The sequence below is a fragment of the Cyprinus carpio genome, chromosome B6 (assembly GCF_018340385.1).
Source record: "Cyprinus carpio isolate SPL01 chromosome B6, ASM1834038v1, whole genome shotgun sequence".
Classification (NCBI taxonomy): domain Eukaryota; kingdom Metazoa; phylum Chordata; class Actinopteri; order Cypriniformes; family Cyprinidae; genus Cyprinus; species Cyprinus carpio.
Genome location: NC_056602.1, coordinates 7,911,243 through 7,934,863, shown reverse-complemented (window position 1 = coordinate 7,934,863; position 23,621 = coordinate 7,911,243). Strand labels below are relative to the sequence as shown.

General features: G+C 37.5%; 2 protein-coding genes and 1 pseudogene across 2 annotated transcripts; all 3 read left to right on the top strand.

Annotated features, from left to right (window-relative positions):
• Positions 1-6,015: 6,015 nt before the first annotated feature.
• Positions 6,016-11,444, top strand: LOC109073978 (WAS/WASL-interacting protein family member 1). The gene is made up of 7 exons (XM_042725507.1): positions 6,016-6,101; positions 6,574-6,703; positions 6,936-7,088; positions 7,321-8,073; positions 8,162-8,371; positions 9,426-9,539; positions 9,720-11,444. The coding sequence occupies exons 1-7, from the start codon at positions 6,051-6,053 to the stop codon at positions 9,770-9,772; spliced, it is 1,464 nt and encodes a 487-aa protein (XP_042581441.1). The 5' UTR covers positions 6,016-6,050; the 3' UTR covers positions 9,773-11,444.
• A 753-nt stretch (positions 11,445-12,197) lies between these two features.
• On the top strand, positions 12,198-16,759 carry LOC122137592 (annotated as a pseudogene).
• A 763-nt stretch (positions 16,760-17,522) lies between these two features.
• Positions 17,523-23,211, top strand: LOC109073971 (obg-like ATPase 1). Its single transcript, XM_042725506.1, has 11 exons — positions 17,523-17,675; positions 18,331-18,431; positions 18,929-19,072; positions 19,899-20,026; positions 20,363-20,538; positions 20,637-20,717; positions 20,855-20,952; positions 21,522-21,662; positions 22,501-22,597; positions 22,689-22,811; positions 22,903-23,211. Exons 2-11 carry the CDS (start codon positions 18,331-18,333, stop codon positions 23,002-23,004), a joined length of 1,191 nt encoding a protein of 396 aa, XP_042581440.1. The 5' UTR covers positions 17,523-17,675; the 3' UTR covers positions 23,005-23,211.
• The last annotated feature ends 410 nt before the right edge of the window (positions 23,212-23,621 follow it).

Below are 23,621 nucleotides of genomic sequence, written 5' to 3'. Positions count from 1 at the left end.
CAGTCGCACACATCTGGAAACGTGGCATCACAGACGAATGTCCCGGATAAAGGGAACGAAGAGTCTGTTAGTGGAGGAAGAAAAACTGGGTATAGAAATTAATTAGAAGATATCACGTCTTATTCAAAGAATTGAGCTGTACTTCCCTCATTTAAAGAGATGTGATACTGCTGAGACGTAGTGAATCCTTGCATGCATTATTTCAGCACGGTCTGATACGATTTGAATGTTAAGTTCCTGTGAATGTGATATGGGTTGTAGACAGCACGCGCTGGGCGGAAACAGTGGGGAGAAGTTATGTGAGTGTGTGTGTGTTTTCTGCTATGAAGGAGTGGCTCAAAACTTGTGTTCCTCTGTGTTTGTGTAACGTTAGATGCTTCAAGATGATGATCGTTGCTGCATTTGGTTCGTAAGCGACAGGAGCAGAGAAAAAAACACGCAAAACCACCGGTAAGTGTTTACGCAGCCTGTTGCTTTCTAAAATACCCGACTCAAGGAAACTAATTTTGTGACCCGATTTCCCGTTATTTATTTATTGCCGCAAACTCGTAAGTATTATGTGAGTTTAGTTGTTTTTTGGATGAAGTGTTATGTTTATTTTAAAACTACTTTTTTCACCCACAAAGCGCAAACGGTGCCAATTTTCAGGGGAAGCCAGAGGCTCCCCCACTTCCTGAGTTGCCAATTTGAGCGTGAATATGTGGCAGGGTAAATAAGTTAAAGCTTGTTTTCAGTAGTTTAGAAACGCAACAAATCTTAAGTGTTTTCCCCCCCGTGGCAACTAAATTAAACCACTTATTACCGTTGTCATGTCACGGTTATTTAACTCAGCTGTAGAAGCAAGCGATTTCTGATTAATGAAGGAATCATTCTTTGAGTCGGATCTTTTCATCTTTTCATACGACCGAGAACTGAAAAATCGGATCCTTTGTCGAGTCAGTCAAATCAGTCAGCTCATTAAACCAATGTATTATCAAAAGGAGATGGTAATACGAACATTATTTGGAGTGAATCAGGTATATGTAAATTAATTTAGGGTTTTGTAATGTCAGTGCAAATTGTATATTTAGGTAAATATACATTTGTGTGAGCTGAATCGTGACTGGAATTCTTATTTAAAAAAACATAATCGAAATTAGCAATAAATAAACATATTCATAAAGAGCAATAAAATGTGGCTTTCTAGAGACCACACCGATGGCGCAGTTAAGGTATTACAGAAAAGAATTGATGAATCTGCTTTTTTTTTTTTTTTAAATGAACTGTTCAAAAGAACCGATTCGTGTAAATGAGTCTGAATAGTAGAAGCATGTGGTTCTAATTGACGGGCCACGGGGTTAGGGATTTCACAGTGATAAACAATGCAAGTCATATGCTCTCTTCCTTTTTTCTTTCAGTTTTTAACCTTTTATTATTGTAGAATTGAAAGACGACTACAATATTTTGAGCTGGTCAGTGACACAAGTTATTTCAAACACAGTATCATTGTTTTGCTCTGTTCATTCCTCTTAAATGGGTTACCTTAAAAGCACATTGCTTGTGTGTTAGTTGGCTTGGGATTGTAAATGGAAAATGCAAATATGCTTTAGTGCATTAAAGACTTTATGAGAGTCCATCAAAAGTCCTCTTGATATTTCATGTGGTTTTTACCAAGTGTGAAATGGTGACACTGTTAAGCAACTGTTTTTTTTAAATCACAGTGAGTTGTTGAGACTGTGAATATAGGCATGCAGTTTTTAGTGAGAACTTAAGAAGGAACAAGTCATTTTAGGCTGCATAAGTCATACAAATAGAGTTCTCTCTCTGCATTAACTTCCTCTCGGCGACAGAAGTACTGTCATAGCTTCTACTTCTCTCTTGTCTGGTTTAGTGTTCTATTTGAGCAGCGATTATTCGAAAGAGAGTCAGAAATCATGTGACGGGATCTGAGATCATCCATTAGATACAAGATTGCATGTAGCCAGCCCAGAGGTGTCAACATTATGCTGAGTTTCAGAAAGGAAGTGGACAATAAAGACTGCCTACAGAGTGATGGAAAGACAGATGCAAGCTGAGCACTTGTAAGCCACTTTTTTGCTTGTGATGTGGTATTATGATAGCAAGCACTGCAAAGCGCAATTGACCAAAATCCTGCTTTACAACTGGACATGACACTTTTAAATAAATGAACGTATGGTTCTTTGTGGGTGGCCCCTTCCTGCATGATTTTGCATGTATGATGTAGCAGGTTGTGGCTGAAGGGCTCCACCCATTTTTCATTTTTTGTGTTCGCATTAATTTAGTGAGAGCTGGATATATTTAACTTTTCATTGTTGACATTGGCCTTACATTTGGATTCCATAAATTCTGGGTCTTTGGTTACATCTCAGTGCAGTGGTACACATAGATTTTTTCATCGACGTTGTTTCCAAAAGTGTATTTTTTCCATTAACTTTTCCCATAAATATTCTTAAAATGTCTTCATTAAAGCAATAAAAACCATTACAAAAATCTAATCAAATAAAAAGTTAACCACAAAATAACAAAACAAGATCTGAATAAAAAATTTCACTAAAAAATAAGAAATCACAATGTCCAGGCAAAGTCCCTGTTTTAGACATGATGAACCTTCAGACTGCTGGATGTAAAGCACTGTCCGGACAGGGAGGGCAGCTGTAGAGTGTACATTCAGCAGCATATTCTCCATAGTCCATCTCCACTGTTCTCTTTCAAGACACTGGAATGTAAATATAGTCTATATCCAGGAACTTTTACTGTGCACCACTTCTCTTGTGTCTTCTTCACTTTATGCTCCTGTCTTCTCCTCTCACAACCCTTCTTCTCGTTTCTTCTCCACTTTTTTGTGCTAATCATCACCTCTTGGAAATCATAAGTGAGGTCATTTTTGCACTACTTGCATCACCAAACAGAACTTGGTTTGAACACCTTTGTTGTTGATTCAACATTTGTTTGACAAAATAAAACTGTCGTTAATAACATAACCCACAGTTGTTGGAGTAATAGCTTCTGCTAATTAATAATCTGGTATTGCAATACATGTCAGAATGTTACAGATGCCAATCATTTTTATTATCACATTAACAGAATTATGTATGGAATTTGTGTACACTCTTACTTAGATGCGGTTCATTGAGTCAACAGCTTTCTCTGCAACATAATTTCTTACTTTGATACAACAGCAACTGAGGTCTATTTCACTATTTTTGTTCCCAGTCTGTTTGCCATTTGTGAATATTCATTGAAACTATGGTTTTGAGAAACGTCAAATCGTTGAACTGTTTTGTTACGACAGAACTTGTGACCTTTGTTGGCTAACAATTCTTTTGGGAAATGCAGCCCTGGTTGGGATGCTCAAAACAGTGCAACATTTTTAAGTGCCACACACAGTATTTACACTAGTTTTCTAGATGTTAAGTTGCAATAGGAGGACTAATTTTAACATCACTTCACCTTTAAAATACTTAATCAGCATGGCTTGTAATTATTAAATAGGTGATGTAACATTCAACCCTGTCCTAACTAATTTTCTTAATGATAGTTAAAGGGGTCATATGACATTGCGTAAAACATAAAACCATGTCTGCATTTGTGATCGGAGAAATGACAAACAACAAGCTCTAACAGTTACAATACACTGCTCAAAACTCGCGTTTGAATCGTCAGTAGCAAATTCTTTGAATATGAAACCATACTTACAGGCTGTTAATCAGAAGCGCCAGACTGTCCTTGCAAAGTTGGAATTGCCCCACTTTATAGAAACAGACACCGGCATTGTAGGCTTCGCTCACAGGAAACAGTCCTTGTCTTCCGCAAAATGCACTGCACACATCTGAGTATCTGGGTTGAACTGTTCTGGAACAGTGTTGTAAATACAACTTAACCACTGATTTCTAGTTGTGTCCTCTTTTGGAAGGTCAAACAAAGTAGTTTCGCTTTCACATGAAACACACAGCGTCTCCACGACATGGAGCCGGCGGCAACAGCAAGAATAAAAGTTACGCCTTCTTTCTTTGCATGAATAGTTGGGTAGCGTTATGTAAACCTTCCCACATTGTGACATCGATGTGGGGGCGTGTTACAATGAGACATTTTAGGGGGGTGTGGTTGACTCTTAACTTTTATAAAGAATATCTCTTTGGATTTGAGACTTTAGTCTTTGCAACTTTACAGATCTTTATGCACCAAGAGCTTGTGACACTCCAAAGAGAAAGAAAAAATCATATGACCCCTTTAAATAAACTTTTACTGCCAATGGAACCAATTGGCAAAGGCTCCAGCTTGGTGTTTTACATGGCCTTTTTTCTCTTCACACCACAACTATGCAAAAAGAAATTTTTAAAATGCAGTGATGATTTCCCCTAAAAAGTTCTGAACAATTCTAAAAATTGTTTATGAAGTAAACACCCCTTTAACACCTCGGATAACAATCACACCAATAACTGCAGAATCGGCTACTTTTCCCAAAAGAATAAAAATACCTGAGAGAGGGAGAGAGAGAAGGGGAGAGAGAGGAAGTGAAAGAAAAAATGAGAAATTAAGTAGTGTGATGTGGCTGTCTGTTAGACGCCCTTGAGAGATCTTGATGATGAAAGAGCAGACGATTTAAAGAGCTTGTAAACTGTGTTTCCCTGTATTTGTGCGTTGACTTGTTCTCTTTGAGTCTCATCTGTATTGCCACTTCTGGTTTTAAACCTTTTGTTGTTTCTTTGTCACCTTTGTCCGAATGATATCAACGCATGTGGGTGTGTGTTTATGAAAGAGAGAATAAGAAGTGAGAGGTATATTGCTGCAGCTCTTCCTGTTTATGGTCTCTTCCGGATGTCAGCAGTGAGAGGCCTTTATGAAACTTGAACTCTGAGAAAAATAAAGCTTGTAATTGATGGAATTGCTGTATTATGAGTGTGTGAGGGGAATATTATAAAAACTAGTCTATTACAGTAAGCTTTCTGTATTTTAGAGATGACATTTTTTATTACGGCGTTTCCCACATGTCATTGCATGCACAATGAGGTATCTTGGTATATAGCACAATAGGATATTTCAAAACTGGCTACTTACTGTCAAACCCATTCAAAACTTTGCGGCTGTGCGAGACCACTTTAGTATGGTCATGTGGTGTGGTTAGATTAGCACCTGTGATTGAGTGAATGCTTCAGGCCTGTTTATTTTAAACCTGAAAAGTGTGATGTTGTTTCAGATGGTGCTATTCATGCTACATTTGGGTTTTCTGTTAGTTGTGGTCAAGCACCACTACTATTATTACAAGGTCAAAGATAATGGGCTCAATGACAATTAAATTATATAATCCATGAAAAAAGAAGGGTCTTTTGAAAATATAGTTTAAAACACCAGTGGCAAATGTCTTAGAAATGTACACTTTGTATTCATGTTGGTTTTGTATGGTTTTGAAAAACCTTTGCCATTTTTAAAAGTTTAAATTTGAAAGTTTAAATTGAGTAATTGGTATGTTGTGTAACTGTCAAGTAATAAACATATTTTCCTTATATTTACAATACATGTATGTGTATGAATCTTAATAATGGATTAATGGATATGAGCAGCAATGTAATGAAACTCCTGCCACGTCAGAGTCACATTATAGGCTACATGTGTGGTGTGCTTGAGCAATGAATACCTCTGAGGCTTGTTTCAAGCTGCAGCATAAATATAATTTGTTAATTAACAATTTTTTTAAATATATTTTTGAAAATATATTTTTTTAACATCACAAATTATTAATAATTAATTGGTATATAAGTGTTTACACATATTAATAAATATTATGTTTTTCTAAGAAGTTATAAAAGATTATGCCAAGAATTCAAGAATTATATTTGTTTTAATTTATATATATTATATATAAAAACATTTTTTCTTTTTTTTTTTTTTGCAAGTAACCATTCAGAACTCCCTAGCAACTGCATAACAGCACTCTGGAAACCATTCAACGTTGTGGCAACAAGTAACACAATTTCTTTTAAGAATATAAAATAAAATTCTCTTTCTGTTTGTCAGGTCTCCGTGAGAGGAGGTGACAACAAGGAGAAAAAATGCCGGTACCTCCTCCGCCTCCCCCTCCTCCACCCCCCACCTTATCTCAGGTACACACACACACTAAATACACTACACAACTTTAGAGAGAAAAACTGGTCATCATACATTAAATGATCACACACTACCATTGTCTCACACAGTAACCTCACACAGAAATGAGCACCATGTTGCTATGAGATGCGTGACAAATGAAAACAACTTGTTCTAAAATCATCTCAAAATATCAAGCATGTTATACATGGATGGACTGGATGAAATAATAGTCTGAAGCTAAAAAACCTTGAGAATTGGCCCATCATACACTATGTGATATTCTGTCAAATCTATTAACTTGCCTGCTCAAAATCTTCAGACTGGCTTTGACTTTTGCCAACTGCTGTCGACTCTTCTAGACTGCAAATTGGGGCAAAAATCTAGGCAAAAGTCACACAGTGTATTCCAGTCTTAAGTGGTAAAGCAATGGGGCACCAGTGCTTTAATGATTTTTACAGAAAATATCTGTGCTTCTATTTCTCACAGGCAAACACTGAGAAGCCTGTCTTGAATAGATCGGAGCAGCAGGGCAGGAATGCTCTGCTGTCAGACATCACCAAAGGAGCAAGGCTAAAGAAGGCGGTTACTAATGACCGTAGCGCCCCCGTACTTGACAGTAAGAACCTGCATCTTATGGAGTTACACTGGCTATGTTTGTCTATGCACCAAAACAGTCACAATTTAATTATATAGGGCACATATATTTTAACAGGTTTTCTTTTATGCTACTATACTTTCGAAACTCCTCTGTGTGTTTGTGATTTTTGCATGTAAAATGAGTAGCAACACTTATTGGTTGCGGGTTTGCTGTCCAGCCCAAAATATTAAATACATGTTTGTGTTGACAGAACCTAAAGGTGGTGGTGGAGGAGGAGGAGGCGGGCCTGGAGGAGGAGGAGGTGGAGGAGGAGGGGGAGGGTTTGGAGGTGGAGGTGGAGCTCCAGCTGGTCTGGGTGGGCTCTTCCAGGGTGGCATGCCAAAGCTGCGCTCCACTCGAGATGGTAAGGATGCACTCATGTATGTCAAACATACTACTAAAGCTTGCTACATATTACTACTGTTTACTGACACATTCCAACTCATTCATTCAACAGGGATTTATGAGTATAGAAATTTTGGCCAATCCCAGTCATAAAATATAATATTTAGTTTAGAAAACTGAGAAATTATTTAAATAAAGACCTTGCATTTGTTGGATTATCTCTTTATATTAGATTTTTTGCTCTCTTTCAGACTCTAGTAGTGTCAGACCTCCAGTTCTGCCACCTGGTGCTCGTAGCTCTGGACCACGGCCCTTCGGAGGAGGATCTGGCTCCGCCCCTCGTCCACCTCTGCAACGCAGTGAATCCGTTGACCCCCCTCGCCCACGAATGACCCCACCACGTCCTGAAACACCTGGAGGACCTCCTCCACCTCTTCCAAGTGCCCCACGGCCCTTTCAGAGTGGGGCACAGAGCAGGGGACCACCCTCACTTCCAGGGACTCCTCGTCTTGGTTCCGCACCAACCCCTCCACCTTCAAACCCTCTTGGACGACAGCCTGCACCTCCACCGGTGCCAGCTGTATTTGGTCGTCCTCCTTCCATTCCTTCGCCCTCACCTGGTTATGCTGGCCGGCCTCCTCCTCCCCCTGCACCTGGTCGAGGCGATGACCGTCCTCCACCTGTTCCCCCTGCTATCCGTTCTTCTTTGCCACTCACTCGGGACAGCCCGCCCCTTCCACCTCCACCATCAGCGAGCAGTAAACCAACTCCTCCTCCAGCTCCTGCTCCTGCCTCTCTGCGGCCACCTGTTAGTGCAGCACCTCCTCTGCCGCCCGGACGCCCAAGCCCATCTACTCCTGAGGAGCATACGCCACGCCTTCCTGAACGGAACCTGTCACTTGGCTCACATCCTCCTGCCCCTCCACCTGGGCGATCTGGATGCCTTCCTCCACCTCCCTCTGAGAGACCGCCCGCATTGGGCCGGAATGCAGGTGGACGAACAGGTAGAGGAGGAGTTGCGGGTTCTTGCAGGATAATCTGAAATTCACCTGTTTGAACATTTGTATTAAGTCTTTGTCTTTTTGTCCACAGGTCCTCTTCCACCTCCACCTCCTTCTGGCCGTCCCGGAGGAGGAAGTGTGAGGTCATCACCAGCCCCTCCTCCACCGAACAGACCAGGTGTGGAGCCTCATCGTGGTGGCAATAGACCACCGCTCCCCCCAGACAGACCCTCCTCTGGACCTCTGCCCCCTCCTCCCCCACTTATTGGCAATGGATACCACAATCAGGGACATCAAATAGGTATTGTGACTTTCCTATATGCTTGTTCAGGAGTCTTGTAGAGTTTACGAATAATAAATGTCATGTATTTTGTTGTTTTGCATTGGTGCAATTCACCAGAAGGTAAAGGTACACTATACCCATTTGCAGAGCTTGGTAGTAACTGATTACATGTAATCTGGATTCTGTAACAGACTACAATTTCTAAGTAATCTATCCAGCTCTGCCCAATTGCTTTATGAACATTTAATCTCAAAACCATTGGCATTTATAAGGAACTGGTTGTTCCTTTGCTGCTATAACAGTTTCTACTCTTCAAGGATGGGTGCCCAATAGATGTTGGAACATGGTTGTGTGGATTTGTTCCCATTCAGACATTAGAGCATCAGGGATAGTGTTGGATATTGGGCATTGGAGTCTGTTTTGCAGGTCATGTTCCATTTGTGACCCTGGACCACAAAACCAGTTTTAAGTAGCATGGGTATATTTGTAGCAATAGCCAAAAATACATTGTATGGGTCAAAATGATTGATTTTTCTTTTATGCCAAAAATCATTAGGATATTAAGTAAAGATCATGTTCCGTGGAGATATTTTGTAAATTTCCTACTGTAAATATATTAAAACTTAATTTTTGTTTAGTAATATGCAATGCGAAGGACTTCATTTGGACAACTTTAAAGGCGATTTTCTCAGTATTTAGATTTTTTTGCACCCTCAGATTCCAGATTTTCAAATAGTTGTATCTCGGCCAAATATTGTCCTATCATAACAAACCATACATCAATGGAAAGCTTATTTATTCAGCTTTCAGATGTTGTATAAAATCGAAAAGTTGACCCTTATGACTGGTTTTGTGGTCCAAGGTCACATTTCGTCCCAATGCTGTTGAGATCTGGATTTGTGTCGGCTAGTCAGATTCTTCCACACTCAGTAGACTCAGTAGACCATTTTACTGGTGGCATCATAAGCCAGTGTCATACTCAGGAGACTGTATGGCTGTATGATGGACTTTTATGTACCTTTTAACAGTGTAGCAAGATTAATGGTGTGTGCATTTGATTTGTTTCTCCAAGATGAGTGGGAATCACGCTTCACGTTTCGACCTGTATCAGATCTTCCACCCCCAGAGCCCTACATTCCCTGTCAGAAGACCTATCCTAGCAAATTGACCAGGAACGAAAACCGAGGTAACCAACCACAGCTGTTTTCTCTCTTCTTATCTGTTCTTGTTGCTATGCACATAGACGAAACTGACCCGCAGCTGTCGCTTCCACATGCCAATGAATACTTCGAATAACATTCAGTGCTTTCAGCACAATCATGGTCTTACCCATTTGTTTATGTGTATTTGTGTTTGTATATTTCAGGTTCAGGAAAGAAAGAGCGAGGTGCACCTCCCCTGCCTCCCATACCTAGGTGAAAGAAACTGTTGTCTCAGGGCCTGACAATCCTTCCCTTACCCAATTATCTTATTTTCTCTGGTTCTGTCTGTTCTTGATATTTTCGGTCAGAGTCATTCATTAAAAATGTATAAAAGAACTATAAAAATAACAACATATTACAGACAACATATCTTTTATAATATTTTGTTTTTGTCTGCTTTAGAGATTAATACATGATGGCTATTATGACTATGTCAAGTGATGAGATCTACAGTGATACTACAGCTAAGTTTGACTTGATTTTTGAGTGTTTTTCTGAGTAAGATGCAGAGGCGTTATTGCAGCATTTCATTGGCCTTCAGGAGAGTGTGAATGTTTCGGCTTTTGGCGGTCCTTGACACATACAGACAAATGTCCTTGTCTCATACAGAATATATCATTGCTTAATCAGGGCAGCCATTCCTTTAGATAATGGTGCAGCCATTTATAGAGCCACATAGGGCATCAGTGTTTGTTAGACAGTCCTTGATGTAATTATATTTTGAGAAGGAGTGAAACATTTTCAATAAAGCATTTTGGTGGGTTTAGGCGCCCCCTACCTTCCTGTCTTCATGCAACACGCTAGTTATATAGCAATGATAGGTTTATATAGCATTGACATTTCAAGCCCTCAAATGTAAATTGCCAGGTAGCTAGAACAATATCAGACTGAAAAAGTCATGTTAAACATTAAAGGAGTATATGTTTGCTTTAGTACCTGTATGTGGTGATAAGGGCCAGAATGATATACAGAATGCTAAAATCTCTCTTGTCAGTACTCTGTTGCAGATTGATTTGTTCGCGTATGCATGTGAAATAATGTGAAAATAGCAAGGACTGAGTTTATGGGAAAATGTTGATGTCATTTATTAAAGACTCTTTAGATCATCCCCTATTTAAAGAAGCCTGAAAGCAGACAGTGTATAGGACTCATCTTTAAATGAAAGTTTATTTGCCATAAAATCATATGCAGGTAGGTTTCTATGTTGATGTAAGACAAAAAGTCAAAAATGTGTTTAAGAAGTGTTATATTTTATGATATACGTATGTATGCACTTGCTTGTTTTGTTGATGTTTGCTCAGTATTATGTTGCCTCATGGATATTTCTCAGATGTGTGCTGTTATATTTGCCTAAAGCACTTGACTAAAAGTATATTCAATAAGTGTATCATACCTTGAATTACATTTCATTTGTTTTCTTCATTTATATACTTTAAAAGAATCAAGAAGCCAAGCAATGGCTTGGTTTATGCTGCCTTATGTTTGTTTACATAAAGAGATAAATTACAAAGGCCTTTTAATAATACATTTAAAAGAAAAAATACAGTGATATATGCGATGTAGCATAACATCTGAAGCATCTTGAATTTATTAGCGAGGAGAGAGATGATTGCACAGCCAAAAAGAAACAATACTGGCCACCAACATTATTAGTAATACTGGAGGCCTCTGATTTATGTTCTGTTTGCACACGTCACTGACAATGTTGTGTGACCAGATGCTTAATGTGGTACTTTAGATGTTTTCTTTGTGCATGTTGAGGCACATTTCAGTTTCATACAACATATTATGTTGTTTCATTTGTGTATTTACTTTATAACAAACAGTCTTTTGCTATTCTGGTGTGCCAAATATGTTGTTTTCTAAATAAATATGCAAGTGAAGCTGGATTTTGCCGTTCTTTTAAAAATAAAGTTTTTCAGTATGTAGTTCTTTTTAAGCTCTTTTATACTTTCAATAGGCATTTTTTTTTAAATGTATTTTGTAAGCATATTCTTTGTAATTTCAGTGCACTTTAACTTTATTTTTTAATAAATTAAAAGAAACCTGCAATTAAAAAAAAAAAAAAAAGTATGTGGTCAACAAGGCCCTGTGGAGGTCTCCCAACAGATTCCTTCATTGCTAATATTAAAGGCAAGATGACGCCCATCCACTATCGCGCATGACTCTGGCCAATTACTTGAGAGTGTTTCATGCATATCGGCATAGTCTACATTTCCACCAATCAGGGACATCACCAGACGAAATAAGGTGGGCTTAAGCGTCAGGTATTCAGAGATTTGACACTGAAAATAATAAAATAATAATATAATAAAATAATAAAATAATATACCACTGTATTATTATATTGTATATATGAATATTATAATATTATAGTACAGTTCATCAGCATACAGATATAGTAGGCAAAATAATCTATTATATAATTGTAATTGTATATATCTGATTTACTATTAGCTATTTATTTAGAATTTTATATGTTGCTTTACTTGAATTTGTTTAGTATTCTTTTTTTATCGTAAAAACAAGTTACAGCAATACAATTTTGTTTATTATCTTATATATTAATGTATTTTTATAATTTATATCTGTAAATTCCTTGGCAGCTACACATTCATAAACACACTTTTGCTAGAGAACAGTGGCATATAGAGCAGCAGTTCTTTTGTTGTGCCCTGACTTTGCAACTCAGAGGTTTTTTTTGTATTCCTAGCTTTCTGATTTGCACCGTTAGATCATCTCTCAGTGGTCCTTGTCAACCTCATCATCATGGAGGGCCAGTATGTCACCATTCATGGCCTCAACATCACTCACAGCCCTCTTGGAGCACCGGCTATGTCTATCGACAAACTTTTCCCAGCTCTGCTGGAGTGCTTCGGCATCATCCTCTGCGGCTATGTGGCGGGCCACAGTGACATCATCAGCGTGGGACAAGTCAAAGGCCTGGGAAATTTTGTGACATGTTTCGAACATGGTGCAGCTGCAGTTTCAGCATGTTGTCTGGTCTTTTCTATGGAGTGTTTTGATCGCAAAAGTGTGTGTGTTCTTGCTAGTTTGTGTGCTGACGCTGTTGGTGGCAAATCCCGAGAGCAAATAAAGTAAAGCTGGGCTGTTTGCTATCTTTGCCACTCAGAGCAATGACTTTGCACTGGAGTGAGGATCTCCTCACTTCATCTCCTCAATTACACATCCACATACAGCTGTGTACAAAAAAATCATACTCAATAATCATGAGATAATTTTCTTCAAACAGTGGATGCGCTGTACAGAGGTTCGCACCCAGAGTACATGCAGTATATATATATCTGGTGGTGCCTGTGACTCTGATGCTTCTGAACCCTGTGGGCTTTGCTTTGTGTGAAATCCAGAGATGGACACACACCAGTGAACGCAACTACAGCAAACTGCATGTGATCTTTACAGTCATCCTGCAGGTGCATGTGTTTATCTTTATCCAGACGTTTCTGTCAATGTCATCCTTTTTTACATCATTCTACCTCTTCCTCCTTTTTCAGGTTTTGAAGAATCCAATAGTCTTCATGGTTATAGCTGGAATTCTCTCTCATTTCCTGTTTGGTGGACATGTGTCTGTTTTACTAGGAGAGTTTGTTGATGGACTGGCAAACTCTTTTAGAGGGGCGGCCCTCTTTTATCTGGGCCTGAACATGGTGGGACAGATGGGTAAACTCACACGTGCCACTGGGGTTTCCCTCATCCTGCTTATCACTGCCAAACTGTGAGTGAAAGAGAGATGTATGTGGGGTGTTATGGCATAGTCGTTAAAGATCTGTTTATTATTAGCAAATATTAATGCCTTATTCTGCATGACCACATTTTACATCCCTCATCCTGCCCCATACCTAAATTAAACAACTACCTTACTAACTATTAATAAGCAGCAAATTAGGAGTTTATTGAGGCAAAAGTCATAGTTAATAGTTAGTTAACAGTGAGAATTTGTCCCCAAAATAAAGTGATCTAATTTTATTTGATTTAATGTATGTGTAAATATATAAACCTGGTTCTTGTGTATTTAAAACCTATTTGGTTTATAAGTACTATTACATAAATCTTATTCTTTTTCCCTTTATGTATGACAAACATGCATCACATTAAGTTTTTGATGTTGCTTACGTTTATATTTATACACACACACACACACACACACACACACACATATATATATATATATATATATATATATATATATGTATGTATATAATGCATAAATCTTGAACATAGGCCTAAATATATTTTTTGAACACTGATCCATGCAATTTAGACAGATTTATGACTGTGTGTTTCTGTTTCCCTGACTAGTTATGCCATTGATGTGTAAGGACATGGTGGAGCTGTTGGATGCTGGTAATTCAAGCTCTGTAAAAACTCCAGCCTGTTTGATTATGCATTCCTTTACGGAGTCTTCCCTACCGCTCCCAGTGTAGCCAGTACAACATGGAGCTGGAGGTGGTAAGCGGTGAATGAATTCCTTCAAATGTCTTACAGACTCAGTTATTGCTATTAAACATTTAGCCAACACAGATCAGTAGAAGTGTATTGTGTGTGGTAGGTGACCTCTGGTATGGTCATTAGCACATTCCTATCAGCACCCATCATGTATGTGTCGTCATGGTTACTGACCATTCCATGGATGGAGGCCACATCCCTGGTGAAAGAGCTGCAGGATGTGAGCTTTAACATCAGCATTGTCAGCCTAATAGCCCTCATGAGTATGTATGGGTTGATGTGTGTAAGAACGCATACTTTTTGCTTACAGACTTATTCAAAAGAACAGATATATTCTCTTCTCTTCTCTTCTCTTCTCTTCTCTTCTCTTCTCTTCTCTTCTCTTCTCTTCTCTTCTCTTCTCTTCTACATTTCTATTCTATTCTATTTGGTTCTGTTCTGTTCACTTCTTTTATCTATTTTATTTCTTTCTATTCTATTCTGTTTAGGTTTTCTTCTCACCTCTTTTCTCATCTGGTTCACTTCTGATTCTATTTTATTCTGTTCTCATATTATTATCTATTATTACATATATTATATTATAATTGTCTATTCTGTTTTGTTCTATTTAATTTAGGGTTTCTTGTCTTGTCCTATTTCTTCTGGTTATTTTCTTATTCTATTCTATTCTATTCATTTGCTTTTCTTTTCTGTCTTTTCTGGTTTACTTCAGATTTTATTCTATTCTTTTTTGTTCACTTCTGTCTATTCAGGTCACCCCTGCTTCTATTCTGTTCCATTCCATTCTTCCGTCATTTCTATTCTATTCTATTTGATTTAATTCAGGTGCCTTTTCTAAATACTAAATACTAAATTCTGTCTAGTGAACATTCTGTTCTGTTCACTTCTTTTCTATTCTGTTCTGTTCACTTCATTATTTTCTATTCTATAACACTTTTATTTTATTCTAAATAGTCGACAAGGACGCTGCTTTAGAAGGTTTTGGAACAGAGCATGAATGTAAACTAATTATTATAATTACATTAATTATGATGAAATGGTAGCCGAAACACTGAAATATGCTGTCTACACAAATTCTGTAAAACACTTCTGACTGGTATTTTAATTGTATGCTTTGTGTTACTTGTCAGCCTTGTCTTAATGACAAGACTATATGGCCTTGTAGCAAAGCAATGCAAGACATAGGGATTTATTTATTTATAGAAGAATTTGGCCCACTAACTAACTGACAATCTCTCAAACAAGTTCTGTAAAAGAAACTCAACACTATTACATTTGGGATGATCTTCAGTGTATATTATGGCTAGTCAAAATTAATCAATATTGTGGAATAGATATCTGGAATTCGTATTTTTCTCTAGTCAAAACGAAATTATGACTAGCAGAGCCAGGTGTATTAAATGTTAAAATGGGTTGCCATATCCCTTTGGGCTTCAAATAGTAAATGGAGGTCCATTCATGACACTCCTCTTTGAGATGCTACTTATTACTTACCTGGTGGTGGGTGTATTATTCAAATTTACATTCAAAGTGATAAATATAAACTAGTAAAACAGGAGGCATAACCTCTCAAGAACCCAAGCATAATAGAAATGGTTAATATTTCCAGATCATATATTTCCCTGCTAAAACAACACATTTTTGTGTAATTTTTAAAATGGCACACCAGTGATAGGAAACAGTGAGGGCGTGAGAAGATCCTCTGATGCAGCTGTGATCAAATCCTCTTGGACCAGAGCAGCTTTAGCATGAAGCCCCTTTGTGGTGGACATGACGGACATCAGTGTGACCGGGTTGGTCATGTCAGGAACCTCTGGAAAGCTTTGCAACTGGAGCTGCCATGACACAGAGCTGTGGAACAGTAACCGGTCCTGGGGTTGCAGAAGCAGGAACCTTGGTTAAAAGTAATTACAAGAATGCCTCAGAAAAGTGGATTTAGTTCAAAGAAACATATGCCACGTGGTCTGACAATTTATCTATTGCAGTGACATATTGTAAATGTGGCTGTACAATCATGTGTAACTTTACTTTTTGTCTCAAAACCTTACAGTTAGTGAGATATTTAACAACCAGTGAAACAACTAGACTCATTAGAATTCAAAATTCGTTTCCAAGCATCTTCTGGAGTGTGTGGTTGTTCTTTTTTTCTGTGGATTTATTGGCGGGTTGAAAACCAACTGGAAAGGTGCACGAGGCCACCTACTGTACTGGAGTATGATGAAGATGAACACAAGGAAGATATTCTATATTCTGTTCTTTAGACCGCTATTTTTCAGGAACTTCATTAAAGCTGTATTTGTTTTATCAAATTCTACTACTGCCTTTAAATATTATCTAAGGTAAATTCCATAATACCCAATGCTTGCATATTTCTTATAAGATCAGTTCTTTCCTGTTCAAATATATATATGTATATATATATATATATATATATATATATATATATATATATATATATATATATATATATACATATATATATATATATATGTAATCAAAACATGCTTAAAAGTTTCCATTTCCTGACATTCATTACATAAACCATAATTATGTTTGCCGATTATATGAAGTGTTGCATTAAGATTAGTATGACCCATTCTTAATCTTATAAATGTAATAAAGTCCTTCATATTCATATGATGATTAACTTTACCTTGTTTTATGTTACTTTCTATTCTATATGAATGTCTTCCTTTTTTCCAGTATTTCTGCCATTTACTCCTACAAACTTGCTTAGTCACAGTCTTTCCTTCTGCCCTGCTATGCTAATAATCTTGTTTGGTTTCTCAATTATTATTATTATTATTATTATTATTATTATTATTTATTGAATGTTTGAAAAACAATAACAATTGTCATCATTGTCCACTCATAACAATACAATAACAGTCCAAGTTCATTCATTCTTTCAGTCCAGAGGAAGTGCCAAGTCCTTTAGCAAAGCCATTGTTCTTATTGCTTTTAAGTTCGTAGAGAACTCAATAGATTCAAAATACATTTTCATTTCAAGTTTGAATATTAAAAAAGAGGTTTGCATTTAGAAAATTTACATTTATGAATATGATATAGCTATCAGGGAAATAAGGTTTATGGAGTCAGTATCCCCTTTTTTTACATTTATGAAAACAAAAAAAAAATACCTTTCTATAAATAAACTCAAAATTAGGATTAACATAACATTTGATAAAATCAAGAATGTCACACCAAAATGTTGTAGTGTAAGAGCAATTCCAGAATAAATGTAAAGCACTGATCTATAATAGAGAACAGTCATATATAGATCAGTGATGTAAAGTGGTTTCAGGGTTTTCTAAACAGAAAGAACAGTTGCTATTAATATCATTCTTAAGTCTGTTAAGAGAGCACTTATCAGGGTAAACTCTATGAATTAACTTTAATGCATTTTTCCTCATTTTGTTAGCTGTTAAATATTTGTGAGTTTGGTTTCTCACTCACTGGCTCCTATGCGTTTACGAGCGTTTACCCTAACGTCATTACGTCGTAACTCGTTTCGACCAATCACAATGTGAGGATTCAGGGCTCTTCCGGTACACACATTCTTTCCGTTTCATCAGCCGAAGTGTGGAGCAACGTGTGCTCATTTGAGCATAGCGAAATCCCCCATCTGCCGACAGAAATAGTGTGATATCAAGGTGATTTAAGCATATGTTTTATCTTATTTATGTATGCATCGCTCAAACGTGCTATTTGTGTGTAAATGGTCTGTTTTATTGCATATTGACCCCTTCATATGACCGGCATGCTAACAGCTAACTGCACACTAATGAATTGGGAATGGGGCTATTGATGCTCTGGATGCACATGTGGGTCTCTGTAGACTTCCTAGCGAGTAATGAAGCACCCCTACCTCTACTAACCCGGCTGTCAGTTGGCAGTGGTGCAGAGATTTATAAACAGTGATATGATACACGTATGCCTTCTCTTACTTGTCAGGGAGGGGCATATATTTAGCCTCTCTTGAAGTGAATAAGGCTGGTCAGTTTACACTCAATGCGGGGGCTATTTTGGGAACCTAGTGCCATGGGTTTTACTGTCGTGAAATGGCAACTAGTTACTGCAGTTAGCCAGGCGAAGAAGTTACACGTTGCCTGGCTTCTACCGCATCTTAATTATGCAAAATATACTCTGCAAAATATACTCCATTGGTAAATTTGCAAGAGAGTACTGACAGTATTTAACCATGGCTCCTAAAAAGGTGTGGTAGTTGTATGACTGGATATTTTGCATAAATAATTATGTAATGCATTAAAGTGAATTGATAACGGTATTATTGTTTTTTCTCCACAGATGCCTCCAAAGAAGGGAGGAGATGGACCAAAACAACCCCCCCTGATTGGACGTTTCGGGACTTCCTTGAAAATTGGAATTGTTGGGTTACCAAATGTAGGGTATGTGTCAGTCCCAGCTGGCATTCCGGCTGTATGCATGTGCGCTGGGACAATTGGTTTGATGTCGGCAGTGAAATAGTGTCAGAATCATAAAGTTTGAACGCTTGACCTAGTTGCGTTTTATTCGTGCTTAATGGAAACCTATCCTGTTGTATTGTGTGAAATTATTATAAGGATTATGACTCATGATCATGGTGCATTATGAAAATGACATCATCCTGCTACAGGATGGGAAATAGTTTTTGAATGGCTACGAAGTCAGGCTGTGTCCGAATTTGCCTTCTTCCATGCTATATAGTATGCACTCCGTTTATATGGAACATACTTTTTTTATACAGAGGTGAAGTAGGGTACCAACCAAGTATCTAGTTTGCAATTTCGATTGTAGCTTGAGTCTCTGTATATATATTAAGTATTTGTTCATTTATTATGCATAACAAAGTGTCAGTGATCCATGTTCTCATCTCTTATCTCAATTCATTTGTTTGTGTTTTCAGAAAGTCAACATTCTTCAATGTTCTGACAAAGAGCCAGGCAGCGGCTGAGAATTTTCCCTTTTGCACCATTGACCCAAATGAGAGCCGTGTGCCCATTCCAGATGAGCGCTACGACTTCCTCTGCCAGTACCATAAACCAGCCAGGTACCCACTGCATGTCTGCATACTACAGTTATCAGCAGCTTTTAATTCTAGCCGTCAGTGACATGACCTTAAAGGGATACTCCACCCAAAAATGAAAATTTTGTCATTAATCACTTACCCCCATGTCGTTCCAAACCCGTAAAAGCTCAGTTTGTCTTCGGAACACAATTTAAGATATTTTCGATGAAAACCGGGAGGCCTGTGACTGTCCCATAGACTGCCAAGTAAATAACAGTAATCAGAATACTCCATCTGCCATCAGACGTGCAATCTGGGTTATATGAAGCAACGGGAACACTTTTTGTAAGCAAAGAAAACAAAAATAACGACTTTATTCAACAATTCCTTTGTCAACAGTCTCCTCTGTGTCTCTCCTGTATCTTCTGTATCATCTGCACCACAAGGATGCACTGTTTCTACGTATATTTAGCTTTGATTTGAAAGCCTTGTGGCGCGGATGACACAGAAGAGCACACACAGCATACGGTGATATGGAGAGACACAGAGGAGACCGTTGACAAAGGAATTTTTGAATAAAGTCATTATTTTTGTTTTCTTCACTTACAAAAAGTGTTCCTGTCGCTTCATATAACCCAGATTGCACGTCTGATAGCAGATGGAGTATTCTGATTACGACTTTCATACATTTTATGGACCTTGACACTGTTATTTATTTGGCAGTCTATGGGACAGTCACAGGCCTCCAGGTTTTCATCCAAAATATCGTAAATTGTGTTCCGAAGACGAAGCTTTTACGGGTTTGGAACAACATGGGGGTAAGTGATTAATGACAAAATTTTCATTTCTCTTTTATATTTCACTCCAGTAAGGTTCCAGCGTTTCTGAATGTGGTGGATATTGCTGGCTTGGTGAAAGGTGCTCACGCAGGCCAGGGTTTGGGTAACGCCTTCCTCTCCCACATCAGTGCCTGTGATTCCATCTTTCACATGACACGTAAGTAGATAGCTATTTCAAACCATTTCTGATTTTTTTTTTTATTTTTATTAGATTATATAAACTTTTTCTGATCTGCAATATGTAAAATGTATCTGCTAGTTACCATGTAGTTGGAAAGAAGAATGAGATAATAAAAAAACCCTCATGAAATTTCCAAAAAGCCATGAAAACTTCTAATGCAAATGTAAATTGACATTGTGACCGCTATCTGACATGCATCCTCTTTAAATCTTGGATTTAATTCATGCCTGAGAAACCTGATGTTTTGTTCCATATGTTTGTATTTCATATAAAATAACCCTGATAATATGTATATGAACCGTTTGTGTGTAGGAGCTTTTGAGGATGAAGATATTATCCATGTTGAGGGCTGTGTTGACCCAGTGAGGGATATTGAGATCATCCATGAAGAGCTGAGGATGAAGGATGAAGAGATGATTGGGCCAATCATTGATAAGCTTGAGAAAACCGCTGTCAGGGGAGGAGACAAAAAACTCAAACCTGAATATGTGAGTGAACTATATCTGAACACTGCAGAATTAAAACATTCTTCCTACTTTGTACATTAACAGAAAGCACTTACATCTTTTGTTTTCTCTGCTTGCAGGACATCATGTGTAAAATAAAGTCCTGGGTTGTTGATGAAAAGAAACATGTTCGTTATTATCATGAATGGAACGACAAAGAGGTTGAAATCTTTTTTCCTATAATTTTTTTTATATCATTTCTTATCATTTTTAGTCCTGCGGGACCTATGTGTCTTTGATCAGATTGAGGTTTTGATCATACACTGTTTTTTTTTTTTTTTTTTTTTTTATTCTACAGATTGAAGTCTTGAATAAGTACCTGTTCCTGACGTCCAAGCCAATGATCTACTTGGTAAACCTCTCGGAGAAAGATTACATCAGGAAAAAGAATAAATGGTGAGATGACATGTTAGCTGTTTATCTGCTGTTATACTTTAGTTTAAGTGCTTATACTTAAAGGGATAGTTCACCCAAAAATGAAAATTCTGTCATTAATTACTCACCCTAATGTCATTCCAAACTTGTATTCTGTCATTAATTACCCACCCTCATCTCATTCCAAACTTGTATGAGTTTTATTCTTTTGTGGAACACAGTAGATATTTTTAAGGACTAAACATTTTTGCTAAATATACATTTATGGTTCCCATTGACTTCAATTGTATGAACAAAAAATACAGTATTCTTCAAAATATCTTCTTTCGTGCAAAAGAAAGAAATGCATACAGGTTACAACATGAGAGTTAGTAAATGGTGACAGAGTTTGTGATTGTCAAGAAATCAGTTCTTGGGTGTCATCACTCTAGTAAACATGCAAAGCAGTATGGTAGGTATAATGGAGAAATGATTCACTCTAAATAACTGTGTATATAGTCTAAATTGATGGATGCATGTGTTTTGTGGCTATCAGCCTTCAGGAACTCTGAGTTTAGGACTGCTGATGTAAATCTTTTTTTGTTTTGTAGGTTGGTGAAGATCAAGGAGTGGGTTGACGCTCATGATCCAGGTGCGCTGGTCATCCCGTTCAGTGGGGGATTTGAGAGCAAGTATCAGGATATGACTGATGAAGAGAAACAGAAATATTGTGAGGAGAACAAAACACAGAGGTCAGGATTTGCTCTCCTCTTTCCTCTTTGCTGAATTTAAAAGATTAGTTCATCCAAAGAATGAAAATTTGCCAGCCAAGATGTAGTGGCGTTTGTTTCTTCATTGGATCAGATTTGGAGAAAGTGGAAACTACATCAGATTTTCACCAGTGTCTTCTTTGCAGTGAATGGGTGCCGTCAGAATGAGAATTCAAACAGCTGATAAAAGCATTGCAATAATGCATAAGTAATCAACTTGACTCCACTCCTTCAATTAACATCAATTAATCAGTGAAAAGCTTGTGTGGATTGCTGTTATCAGATGCTTTTATCAGCTGTTTGGACTCTCACTTTGACGGCACCCATTCACTACAGATGATCCATTGGTGAGCAAGTGATGCTACATTTCTCCTCAATCTGTTCTGATGGAGAATGAATAAATAAACTCAGGTACATCTCGGATACATTTACATTTAATCATTGAACATACGCTTTTATCCAAAGCAACTTACATAAAAAGAAAACAAGAAGGTATAATAGGACAAGAATAGAGAATGCTAGTGTTAGAGGGTCAAGTTTTTTTGTTTGTATTTATTTTCATAAATAAAAAGAAAACAAGTAGATAGAATAGAAATATAATTGAGAGTTCTAGTGTTAGAGAATAGTGTTATTGAAAGCCTGCATGTGATTAAATATTCATTTTGGGTGAACTATTCCTTTAAAAAATGTAATACTTTTTCACATGCAAAAAGCTTTTTTTCAATAGTGCTGTAAATGCTGTAGTCATTCATAGGTCATCATGCTTATTCTATAGTGAAATCATAATTTTTCCCTTCGTGTTTTTCACGTTGTTTTTCAGTATTCTGACTAAGATCATCAAGACTGGGTATGCAGCCCTGCAGCTGGAGTATTTCTTCACAGCAGGACCCGACGAAGTCCGTGCATGGACCATCAGGGTGAGCAAAGCACATGTTCAGAAATGCATTTAATACCGATATATTCTGTTGCACCTCTAAAATATTATGCATGTGTTTGACCACCTTACAGAAAGGCACCAAGGCCCCGCAAGCAGCTGGAAAGATCCACACAGACTTCGAGAAAGGCTTCATCATGGCTGAAGTCATGAAGTTTGTAGACTTTAAGGAGGAAGGCAGTGAAAATGCAGCTAAAGTAAGATCTTAATGGTGTGCTTGATGACATAAAATAGCGTGGCTTGTTAAAGGTTGAATACCCAACTGATAATGTTGTCAAATACTTGCAGGCTGCAGGAAAATACAGACAACAGGGGCGGAACTACATTGTAGAAGATGGTGACATCATCTTCTTCAAATTCAACACACCTAATCAGCCCAAAAAGAAGTGAAGCCAGTTGTGTCTATGGCACATGCTCAGTCTATTCATTAATGGCTTTGGAACATTTAAAACACAGTCGCACCTTAGTGGTGTATTAAGTAAATGTTTTATTTTATTATTTTGGCTGATGGCTGAAATAAATGTAATGGCTGGTCTGCTTACAAAAGCTGCGTGTCACACAGCAGTTTATTCTAATAAAACACTTCCTCAGACCAAAGTGTTTTCTGTTGAAGGTTCTTTCCCAGTTGTCACACACATTTCTAGATTGTTTTAGCCATTGAGTAATCAAACAGCATGGATGGGATTTATTATGGAAGATGTTTACACACCACAGGATTAAAAAAATAAAAAGGTAATTGCACATTTCTATCTCCCAATTCAGTGTTTTTATAAGTTCATATTTTATATTGAAATATATAAACTTGGCAATCATGAAAAAAGTCAGTATTGTGAGATAAAATGTTGCCATAAATTAATTTTTTATTTCGTGGCAGCAACACAAAAAAAGGAATGACAAGAATTTCTGAATTGTGTGAAACAAAGGTTTTTTTTTTTTTTTTTTTTAAAGTACAGGCTTCTATACTTTATGGTATTAAGCTGCGGTTATTTTTTTTAAAGTACAGGCTT